Below are 12,113 nucleotides of genomic sequence, written 5' to 3' on the forward strand. Positions count from 1 at the left end.
TTAATAATGATTTTATGTATTGTCATTGGGTTGTATGCCAATTTGATTGAAAATGGTAAAATTTTAAATAATTTGTGAATGGAAAATGCCATAATCAACTGTGTGTAGCCTCACAGACCAAAATGACAAGCCAATTGGGTTTGGATGATTGCAAATTTTGGGGATGAGCAATTCAAGATTGCAATGATTGATGATATGGTTTGATCTTGCAAGTGAGAAAAAATTATGCATGACGCAACGATCAATTGAGTGTAATTGGAAATTGAATTGTGCATTACATGTGTGTGCTTTTGTTAAATTTTCATGACAGAAGATTTAACGTATGCACGGGTACACACTCATAAAAGGCAAAGATTTGGGACTAGGTATGTGTAAGATTGCATGATAGTTTAATCAATTGCAAGATTGGAGGTCGCTTGTCAAAAACATTGCTATATGTGTATCTAAAGATGACAAAAAAGGAGAGGGCTACAAAGGTTTGGTGTTGAGATCCGTTGTGCACTCAGGGTTCTTCCTTGTTAAAATATCTTGTGCTAAAAAAATTTGAGTTGATCTTGTGTATAGCTTGATTGATTGTTTGGAAAATCCAATTAGAGAGTTTGGTTTGTCGACTTTCAACTCTAGATGCAAAATTTGTGAGCTCGAAAACACTCTTGTGTCATGCCATGGTTGAGCCGCTAACCTCGCCATTAAACCTTGATGAATTTCAAAGCATATGAACCCTCCTTGCTTTTGGTCACTATCCATGTGAGAACCTCCTCTTGAGGTAAATTTTTCAACAAAAAAAGGGGGGGGCTACACCCATACACACATGTACACTAGTTGCCGATTATCGCACTGGTCCCCAACACACACACCCAATTTAAGGAAAAAAACACCAACTCACCGGACTCGGCCATTTTGTGAAATTTTGTTTGTCTAGCATGACACATGACACATGAAATTTTTCTGTCCATTGGCCCACTCACCACTGATTCGGTCCAGCAGCCAGCCTACTTATCAGAAGTGGTTAACATCCACACACTAGCTATTCGTAGCCACTTGGCTCACTTGCACCTTGTTGATAACGCACCGTATTTGACTGCTGACTTGGTTGCAGCTTCAACCACACACGGTCACACCCACAAACTCTGATGTCGCTGGTTGGCAAGCATGGGATGCATACCTATTATTAGAACTCATGAGTCATGCCCACTGCAACAATGCAGGCTTTGGTGACTTTCTGTGAGATTCTAGCTGCATTTAATGCAATCATAGCGTGCGGTCCCTGTTCGCGTTCTCTGGTTCTTAGTTGAATGCTCACACACGAGTCATGACCGGCTCCAAGCATTCCCCAGTTTCCACTTCCGCCGCTTCCCCGGGTCCGCCTTGGCGCTGAGGCTTGGCCTTCAACTGCCAGCCAAGTGCCATGCACTTCTCTCCCACGGCCTGCCTGTAGTAGGTGCTTGCGGCCTGCAGCACTCACAGTGGCCTGGCACTTCACAACGCTGGTAAAAAAATATATACACACACAACCCATACTATTGGTAGCTCTACCACCTGACACCTCCTTTATCTCGAGTCTCACTCTGTCCCGCTGTCGTTGACTTTGGCCGCCTGGTTCGGAAGTTGGAACACATACAGTAGGACAAACTAGCCCATTTTCTCGAAGACTTTGGTCCTGCCGTGGCCTTTGTGCAACATACACACACACGCACACACACGCACGCACATGCTCAATTCTCTCTCTCTCTCTCTCACACTCTCTTCCATGTTTTTGCTCTTTCCATTCTCTATGCTTGGCTTAAGTAATTTTTGCTTCTAAGCTATGGTTTTTCAATGTTCAAAAGCTAGGTATGCTAAAGTTTCAACACTTTGCTTTGTGAATATTAACTCATCAAAAAATTAGGTTTTATGTGTGCTAATCATAGGTAATTGGCCTTGACCTTAGGTTAATGTAGGTTCATTTCTCATTAGTCCTAGACTCTTAGTGATAGTTTTAATACTCCATTCATTTTTAATATGACCTAGGGCTATGATTAGGCTTTAGTCCTTTAGTCCAATTGCCATAAGCATCTCATGTTGGAAGAAATAAAAAAGTGCTAAAAAATGAAACAATGAAGCAAAAAGTGTCGAGAAAAAGTAGCAAAAATACTACTAGACACTTGAAAAAGAAAATTTCTATGTTATGTTGTGTCTTTGTAAGGCCTAGCGTCTTATTGGCACTTGGAAGGAGAGGGGAATCACCTTGGCTCGCTTGGTCAAGGCCCTAAACCGATGCCCTGGGCTAATAGGGGTTAGCCGTCACCTTGGTAGGCTAGTAGGCTTTAGGAACATCTTCTTGAGGGTTCAAGGAGCCAAGAGTCACACCTAAACTTGCCTTGGGGTGGTAGCTTTGTATTGTGCTTTACTTTTTCCTATGAATGACAAAAACAAAACTTCCATGAGCTTCAAAAAACTATGACAATGTACTAATAGATTAGGAGCTTTTTTATAGCCCATAGACATGATAAACTTGAATGATTTATTGATATTGGTCACATAGTTTTTAGGCTAGTAGGTTTATGAACTTGAATTAGCCTAGGGTTATAATTGATTGCTTGTGTTTCATGCATAAAATTGAATTTCAAGTGGTGTAATCTTCATGATAGTTTGAGTGTCTTTTTTGCTTTATGTTGTCTAGTTTTTTACTATGGTTCACCCATCTTTTGGAAGCAAAAAATTCACTTTATGATTGTTCATTGTACTTCATGTTTTGTGTCCTTGTTGGCCTTTGATGCTCATTACTTGTTCTTATGTTTTCCAGCTCAACATTTATTCCATGGACTTGCTTTCTACCATGTCTCCATGTTTTGCTTCACCGGCACACGAGGACGTGCGCCAAATTAGGAAGGGGGGAATGTTAGCAGCGGCTAACACAGGCTACACCAAATATACATCAAGCGGGAGATATGCTATGGTTGTGCATAATATTTCCAACACACTTTGTATAAATCTTGGGCTCACTTGGAGTTCCAAAGTTGTATATGCTTGGTAGAGGGCTCAAGCTTAGACCCATAGTAGAAGGGATTGTGGTGAAAGCCTTTAAAAGGAAGACTTTACGCAAGGAGGCTTTATTCTTGAGTATCCACTTTTGAAGAGCTCCCTCTCTCTTGAGTGTTCACTCTATGGCCTAGTCTTGAGCTTAATGTCCATGCTTAAGAGGTTAGGACTAATCCATTGTAATTAGAGTAAGCTCTTCTGGATTAATCTAATTCCTATTTTCTCATTAGTCTACTTCTTCTGTACATTTCATTATGTCATGAAGTAGTATTACACTCTCATTATTCTAGATTTGAGAGAGGTATGTACTTCTTGCTATTAATCGCTCATATTCTTCTACAAGCCTTTGAATTGTGATATTTAGCATCACTAATTAGGTTGATTAAGTTGAGTCTTAATCTTGTAATTAGTGTATATGCCCTATTGTTTGCTTGTGTGTAGATAGGTTTTATAAAACTCTAGCACCATTCACCTCGTGCGTGTAGCTATTGTTGAAGTGCCGTGATTGACATGTGGTGATTGGAGAGGCCAACACCAATGTAATTAGTGCGTGCTTATCATTAGTGTGCTTGGGGTTTCTAGTCTATGGTAAGTCGGACTTCGGTGGACTTAATGTGTGTAGGAATTGATAGATTAGTGATTAGAGAATGATTAGAATTAGTCTTGCCATGGCTAATTTCTACTTGCACTGGAGAGGTGATCTCTTGAATCCTCTATTTCTATTCATCCGATGCTCGTGCTTTTATGCCCTAGCCGGGTTACCGATCCACGGATTTGATAATTTTGTGTGGGTTGTGATTAGGTCGTGCTACAACGCCTCCCAACAGAATACGTAGGAACCACTGATCTTTTCACAAAGGCTCTTGAAACTTCTTGCTTCCTGCTTGGAACTTCTCTCAATAGGTAGAGCCTTTGTAAAAAGACGAGGCATTGCTTCACTACAGAGGATGCAGGAGCAGCATCCAGACAGTCCATGGTTGGAGGAGTAGTTACAACAGGCTCGACAGGAGCTTGCCAGCACAGAGGAGAGGCATCATAAGTTTGCCTTCACCGACAGGCATCTTAGTGGACTCAGGTGGGTGACAGAGTGACAGGTGCTTTTTTTGAGACCGTGGGACCTCGGCACTCGCATGCCAAGGTCAATCAATTGAGGAGACCCGATGGGTCAGTTGCTTGTGAGCCCGAGGATATGCGTGCAGTTGCTACTGACTTTTATCGTGAGTTACTGTCGGCTGAGCCCCAGTCAGAGCCCCAGTCAGAGCGGCAGGATGCATGCATGGAGCAGGTTTGGGCACAGATGCCTTGTCTTGTGACAGAGGAGATGCGCCAGAGGCTAGAGATGCCACTTCAGCTTGAGGAGCTGCACACGGCTCTTAGGGCCCTCCCTTGTGGTAGCTGTCCAGGTGAGTTAGCGTCACTGTCTTTGGGACTGTCCCTCGGTGTGGCTACGAGTTCTTCGGTTGATGCCTGCTCTCTCCACGGTTCGACAGTACACTTGGGGGGCAGCGGCTTGGTCCACCCTCACGGGCCTGGCACTTCAGTTTGAGCTATCTTCCACCAGCAAGATGATAGTGATGCAGGGAGGGCGTCCTACACTCCAGCCTGCTACAGAGCTTACTCCACAGGAGTGGTGCAGTGAGAGAGAGTAGTGTTGGGAGCTCATCAGTGGCCTGACACTTTGGTTCATCTGGCAGGCCCGCTGTTTCCGCATCTTTGAGGCTCGCCCTGTGCCACCAGCAGAGACTGTTCGTGACTTTTGGCTAGAGCTGATCCATACTCTCAGAGGACAGCTTGAGGGATTACAGGGCAGCTCCGACCGCATGCGGGAGCGCCGCGAGGCTTTCCTTCGACTCTAGCGCCGCGAGCCTTTCTACACCATAGTCCAAGGGGTGCTTAGATGGCACTACTGTCCACCTGTGTGGCTCTTCCCTCCTCCCATCTCTTGATTTAGCCTCATTGTATATATGTTGTTTTTTCATTGGGAGAGTCTCCCCATCATGCTTGTTGTAGCCCTCTCTTGCAGAGGTGGTTGTAGCCCTATGGGCACTTTTCATTAACTAATAATAGAAGGATCTTTTTCTCGGAAAAAAAAAGAATCCAAGTGAGGGGTTGCACAAGGTGTTGCGAGCTCAAGTGGAACTCTTGGTTGTGTGGGATTAGGAGTTATGAGAGCATTCAACTCCCTCCTCTCTCTATGTCTTAAGAACACGTCCGTACCTTCCAAATTGCTAAGGATCTTATCCTTGGACCACACTTTCTTCACCACCTAAGGCTCTGATACCTTGTTAAGCGAGATTGTAGGAGACAAGTTTTGAGAGAGAGAGAGAGAGAGAGAGAGAGAGAGAGAGAGAGAGAGCCCAAACCAACTATCTAACACTTCTATTCTATTAGACTTCCACACTTCAAACTATTGCTCACATCTCCTTCATATAGAGTAGGAAGTTCTAGATAATCCAAACACATCCACTCCTTGCTTGGTGATGTTGACACATTTATAGTCACATCTTCTTTCGGTACACACACACACACACGCACACACACACACACACATGCCTTCTAGAATTTTCTTCAACATGATTTTTTCCCGTGTCATTGTAGTGATATGTGTGAACACATTTAGGACCGTCGAAGTACCTTGTTTCTTCGCCATGAGCTTTTTCCCTCTTGGCTTGCATATAAGCCCATCATTCTAGGGCAAGCCTTATCTTTGTATTGGCACAAGTAATACTACTGCTCTTGAGCTTCTTCTTCACCTTCTCAATCCATCACATATGTGCAAAAAAGGATATAATGTTCTCCAGCTTATGCATGTTACAATTGTCGTTATCAACAAACAACCCCCAAATAACTGACTTGCAATCAAACCTCTTTAGGTAGGTGTAGGACCCTTATTATACGTCTTTGCACAAAGACATCTAGATTTGTTAAGAGAGGATATATAGCAATGGAAAGAAGGATGGGAGCTAGCATGCATCCTTGCCTCACCAACCGCTTAAGCATGAAGCTACTAGAAAGGTATCCATTAACCTACATAGAAGAACGTTCTTACCATTGTAACAAACATGTCACCAAATTCCATTTTGGCTAGGACTCACAAGATGAGCTCCAATGCCTTCCTATCATAAGCTTAAGGACCATGGTTCTTTATAACATGTGGGTTTTCTTGCTCGCTAGCCAATGCAAGTCTAGTTATGAGATTTAGTATGGCATCATAGATGTTGCAATTGTGGATGAATCCCATATTAATTATTATTGGGAACTTTCTTGCCGGCTGAAATCTTTGTGAAGAGTCCCAAAGACTTTGTGAAGGTCTATAGTTTAGGCCGTTTTCATAGTGGGCGGTGGAAAAAGGCCATAACAAATCTAAAGCTGTTTGGACACGTGTGTTCACATAAGGCATTGGCATTCCTTACTACTCCACGTCATAGAAGGTTTGAGCTTTTTGTCTTCCACCCTGCCTTGTTTCTCGTCTGGACACCTCCCCTCACTTGAAGGCTCTTCCACCTTGACAGCTCTTGGCGGTTCATCACAGAAGCAAAGGCAAGGCTCTGCACTTTCGCTTGGTGTGAATACAAGGGCGGCAAAACGATCTTCCGCCCTTGTGTTCCACCTGGAAGTGGTGGAAAGGTGCTCTTCTTCCACCACTCAAGTCTTAACCCACCAAATCTAAAGCCGTTTGGACACGGTGTGTTCACATAAGGCATTGGCATTCCTTACCACTCCACGTCACCGAAGGTTTGAGCTTTTTGTCTTCCACCCTGCCTTGTTCTCGTCTGGACACCTCCCCTCACTTGAAGGCTCTTCCACCTTGACAACTCTTGGCGGTTCATCACAGAAGCAAAGGCAAGGCTCTGCACTTCCGCTTGGTGTGAATACAAGGGCGGCAAAAACGATCTTCCGCCCTTGTGTTCCACTTGGAAGTGGTGGAACGGTGCTCTTCTTCCACCACTCAAGTCTTAACCCACCCTTATTTTGTAGTTTTTAACACTCGATCGATCACTCCCTTTCTGGAGTCACTTGATCATCCCGACTTTCATGTGCCGCACTGTGGCAATTTCATGTTTTGCCTCAATAATATTCGCTTCAATGCAACTTTTACGTGTTGATTTAGTCCACAATTAGTCACCACCCTCGTGTGACGGGGGTTTTATGTACTTCGGCTTTGGAGATAACGAAAGCGCCAGGAGCAAAAAGGTTCAGGCTGACGGGGCGCCAGCTAGGCAAAGCAAAAGAGCGCGTATCCGACGTGGCTTGCCAAGTAGTACGAGGCAAACGACATGCCGCCACGTGGCAAATGAATGACAGACGCCGCAAGGGTAAAGAGCTGAGCACCGTTGGATCTATCGATCGAACGGTCTAGCGTGCTTCTGGTACATTGTAAGGCGATGAGAGCGGAAACTGTCTTCTCTCACTTGCCTCGCGCTACTGCCCTAAATCGCTCCTTCGCGTCAGATTGTGCCCTTCCTCTTCTCTTTGCGCTTGTGATCCGATATGGGCTGTGGCTTACTCTGTTCTCATGCACACACACACACATACATGTGCGCAGGCGCGTCTCACGCTTGAAGATCTCGCTTGAGGAGCTTGCTTGACCTGCAATGGCTGCCCATTAACAGGTGTGTTTTTTGTGCGTCCACACACACACACACACACACACACACACACACACAGAGAGAGAGAGAGAGAGAGAGAGAGAGAGAGAGAGAGAGAGAGAGAGAGAGAGAGTCATATGTTTCTCATTTGCAAATTGGATTTCTGTTTGTGATGCTGATGTGCATGCAGGGTAGCCTAGCTTAGCATGCCTGCCAGGGAGCAGGCCTTAATGGGCACAACAGAGTTTAAAGCGTATGCAAGGAGGAGAAAGGTGAAGAATGAAGGGCCTTGCGGAAACACTCACAGTTTCCAAGATCAACCAGTGGATTGTGGTGGCTTGAAAAGAGGGCATTGCACCACAGATGATGACCCTGCAAGCAGGCTCCTGAGCTTAGAGCTGGATGTTGCCGAGGCCTTGGCTGACTTTTGGCGCATGGCGCATCAGCCCCCTCAGGAAGATGAAGTTCTTCGGTGGTCTTGTAAACGCAAAAGAACTGTTGTTATGCTTAACAAGGTCTCCGTGGTTCCACCCGTGCAACTGAAGGAAGAGCTAGAGGATGCCCTTTCCGCTGTTAAGAAGAACAGATCAGGTTGTACTGTTGGAAGAGATTCGTCCATGTCTGATAGGGATGAGATTGAGAGCTTGAGGTGCAGTAAAGAATCTTCTTGTTTATTTGATTCAAGAGCTCAAAGCCCTAGCTCTCCACTTCCCTCTTTGCATCTTCCACGTGGACCTTTTTCGACTTGTGGAATCCCAGATGTCAAGTCTGCCTTTCAGAGAGTGCTCCCCTTGGCACCCTGCCTGGTTGCTGTAAAAACCGAGGTTCGGCTACAGACCCCATCTGTGTTTTGTATGCAAGTTATTAACAGGCTTGTGCTCCTGTACATGTCTATCAATTAGCTGTTGAAATCTTCAATGTGCTTGTGGTTGTTGACCATGCATCAGGCCATGAATGTGTATAGGTGGTGAATGCACGTGTGGAAGTTTCTGTTGGATTTCTGGTTACATGGTAACATTATCTGTCTTGTGATTTAGATTGAGGACATGCATTCCGAGGGTTTGGCTGTGGGGCACCAACAAGTGTCTGTTTATCCGAAGGGAAAGAAGCTATGCAAATCCATCTCCTCCAAGGCTGCAGTCAAGATGGAGCCTAGAGGGGAGCATGGTGCAACATGTCTCGAATTGTTGGAAGCGAAGTCTGTAGCAGCAGAAAATCATAAAACTGCTGGCCCACTATCATTTAATAAGATGAAGTCTGCTGTAAATGAGGTACTGGCTAAGATGATACCTTGGTATAGTTATATTTGCATCATCCCATTGATCTCGACAATTGTTGCATGTGATGTTCTAAACAGAAGGAGAAAGAAGCTCGAAGGTTGCGGAGAATCCAGGCGAACAGAGAATCTGCAAGGCAGACTATTCGGAAGAAGCAGGTAGTTTGTAGTTTTTCCCTAGGCCCTTTTTGGCTTTATAGTTTCGTGGGGCTCCTGTAGGTTTTGAATGATTGGTTTTCATCATGGACAGGTGTTGTGTGAGGATTTGACTAGGAAAGCCTCTACTCTTGCCTTAGAGAATGAGAACATGAAGCAGGTTAGCAACATGCTTTTCTTTCCAGAAGTATATAATCATGTTGAAGTTGAAGTGACTGCGCTTATGTCCCCCAACTTATATTTAGCAGAAGCGAGGTTCGCTGTTACAAGAACTGATTTCTTTGAAGGGGCAGAATCATCACCTCAAACAACAGGTAACTTTGTTAGACTGATGTTGCTTACCCTTCACTAGTTAAATAATTGCTATAGTGGTTGTGGTCATTTTATCCCGGATTGAGAAGTTGCTGTGCTGGTGATAGCATAAAATGTGTGCAAGTTTTTAATTGGAATGTCTGTAGTTGGAGTTCATCGGCGCAAGTTCTTCAAGGACAAGCTTTTATTGTTTAAGATTCCTCAGTCTACTTCTAAATTTTGAATGGATTTGATGTTGAGAAGCCTGCATTGTTGTGGCAAGATGTTTAGCCCTCTATGCATGAAAAAGTCTTTGATTTACCGGTATGTCCAGCAGTTAGGCAGGGTAAAAGTTTCATCACAACATTTTCTGTGTGTCTTAAAGTTTTAGCACTATTGTCGGCAGCTCTCCAGTCCATAGTTTGGCACCAGCTGCTTGAGCATCTAAGCTATAAAAGAGGGGAGAAGAAAATCAAACGAATGTCGAAACTCCTTTACCAACGGCTAAGGTCGCAATAATCACATCAGCTAGATAGTGGCATGCAGGAGCTTTGAAAGATAGCCAAAAGTGGGGTATGTGCTTAGGATCGATGGGATAAGGAGGTGCATGTAAGTAGGCTACATGCATTTAAGGTAATTTGTTGGGCACTGCTTTGAATTCAGGGTTGTGACAGCATGGTAAGAAGGAATGCTGTCAAACTGACAATCTTAGAGCTCCCGACAACCTCTTTGTGCATTGCAACTGAGAGCTGGGAGTTGAATGCAAGATATATTTAGTTACTTGCTAAGCATCATCTGGGTTCCATCCTCTGGGTCTGTCCTTGCATGAACATATATGAGACTTAACTACAAATATTTGAAGAGAGAAGGGTTGAAGGTGGTTGTATTGAAGAAGCCGTCTTTCATTATGTATGCAGCTGGAGAAAAGGTCTTCTGGAAATTCAGGACAAGATTCAGTAGAAGCGCCATCAAAAGTGTCTTCAGATTCTGCAAAGTTACCAGCCTTACAAGCCCCCAGCTTGCCATATGCAGGGGTACCTCCGCCTGCTTTCATGTGGGCCATGGCAGCAGCAGCTGCAAATCAGGCATACGCGCTCCACAAACAAGAAATGTGGGATCCGAGTTTTTCTCTGCAGCACCAAAACGGCGCCTTTCTTTTGCCTAGCTTGCCTTCATTCAAGCAAACGTCAGGGCCAGAAGCTGTAGAACAGAATAGGATTGGTGATTGCAGTGGGGATAGCTCTCCCACGTCAACAGAGTCACCTCGAGAGGGAGACTCTTCGGTAGGAGTCCCTACGAAGTCTTCTGCATTAGAGGCACAACGTGATGTCTCTTCGAACAATGCTGCTGCGCTTCCAGCAGTGGAGTATGCAGGGGGGGATTTATCAAGAAAGTCGTCTTGTGACTTCTCCATGCAGGCCAATGGTGGGTGCCTGCTACCTCAGCCAACTGCTACCTCAAAGAGCATGGATTGCATTGCAGGTCGGCAAGTGGCGCACAATACTGCCTGTGGGTATAGTTATAGTGGTAGCGTGGCTGGATTCCATCCACATGCACAGATCATGAAGGGTTATGCGGCAATAGTAGCAGCTGAGGCCAGGAGGAGAAGAAAGGAGCTAACTCGCAACAAGTTTGCTCGTGCTCGGGCAATGAGGCCAGCAGCAGTTTGTTGATAACATGAAGAAGCTCAGAATGGACAAGATTGGTGGCCACCAGAATGTTGACAAAAAGGAAGTGGCGGTGTTGGACCGTATGTGCTGGGTTCCAAATGCAGAGAGAGGCCTAGTAAGGGACTGAGCTTATAGTCGGACATCGTATCACAAATTTCCTCCTGATCAAGATGTTCTCATGGCCACCAAAATTTTGTCTCTCGCCCGCCCAAATTTCGCCATTTTTTGTGAGATTCTTCCCTCAAATAGAAGCCTTGGAGGGGTTCTTTATAATTCAATATTTCATACATTTTTTCTGTAATACAGGGTTGGCTGTCAGGGACACTGCCATTCTTGGTAAGACCACTCATATGGAAGGTCATGAGTCTGTATGGTGGACTCCATACTGTGATGTTATTTGTTTGTGATGAAAGATATGTTTTCTGAGTTGAATGCACGCTCGGGAGGAATGTGTGAAATGATCCAACCATAAAGTTGGGAAACTGGATCTGATGTTTTGAGTTAAATGTGTGAAATGATCCAACCATAAAGTTGGGAAACTGGATCTGATGTTTTGAGTTAAATGTAGGAGGGTTTCGCCTAAAATATTCTCATGGAAGAGTTGATAACTGTCATGTATTCAAGAAGCTTGTCATTTTCCTTGCCTGGTAATTAGAAACTTTCAGATGCAAATGGTGCAGCTTTTTAATTCTGGTTCATTTGTTGGTGGGAAAGGCAAAAGGCTTAAATTCTTGCAAGCTTTCTGAGGTCTGCTACAGTGAGTGAAGGTCTAATAAATGAATTCATCATACTAACTCGCTGTGGTGTTCTGAAATACAGACCATCATTTTGCCAGTCTATGTTAGTCTGATATCTTCGTTGCCATGTTTGCCACACTTATATTAGAGCTGCTCGGTGAGGATTGCTCTTTCACTGAGAATGCGATAAAGGATCCATTGTTGGTATAATATCAGGCATCAAAAGCATAAGTGTTTGCTTTGAGGATTACTTGGTCAGCTTGAGCTAGCTCAAGAGAGTACAATAGCTTGTTAGTAGATGCACAGTTTGAATGTTCAATTAGCTCAATTGACTTTAGATTCTGCTTACAACGCCACTTTTCTGGCAGAAGTG

General features: G+C 44.4%; 1 protein-coding gene across 2 annotated transcripts; it reads left to right on the forward strand.

Annotated features, from left to right (window-relative positions):
* The first annotated feature begins 7,430 nt into the window (after positions 1-7,430).
* On the forward strand, positions 7,431-11,435 carry LOC147423080 (uncharacterized). Of its 2 annotated transcripts, none has more exons than XM_086501682.1 (7): positions 7,431-7,634; positions 7,801-8,434; positions 8,648-8,881; positions 8,968-9,048; positions 9,137-9,202; positions 9,291-9,356; positions 10,251-11,435. In XM_086501682.1, exons 2-7 carry the CDS (start codon positions 7,817-7,819, stop codon positions 11,004-11,006), a joined length of 1,821 nt encoding a protein of 606 aa, XP_086357808.1. In that variant the 5' UTR covers positions 7,431-7,634; positions 7,801-7,816; the 3' UTR covers positions 11,007-11,435. The 2 variants fall into 2 exon arrangements, with proteins under 2 accessions (XP_086357808.1, XP_086357809.1); XM_086501683.1 differs by having other exon boundaries at positions 8,968-9,045.
* The last annotated feature ends 678 nt before the right edge of the window (positions 11,436-12,113 follow it).

The sequence above is a fragment of the Adiantum capillus-veneris genome, chromosome 26 (genome assembly GCF_014529385.1).
Source record: "Adiantum capillus-veneris isolate H3 chromosome 26, ASM1452938v2, whole genome shotgun sequence".
Taxonomy (NCBI): Eukaryota; Viridiplantae; Streptophyta; class Polypodiopsida; order Polypodiales; family Pteridaceae; genus Adiantum; species Adiantum capillus-veneris.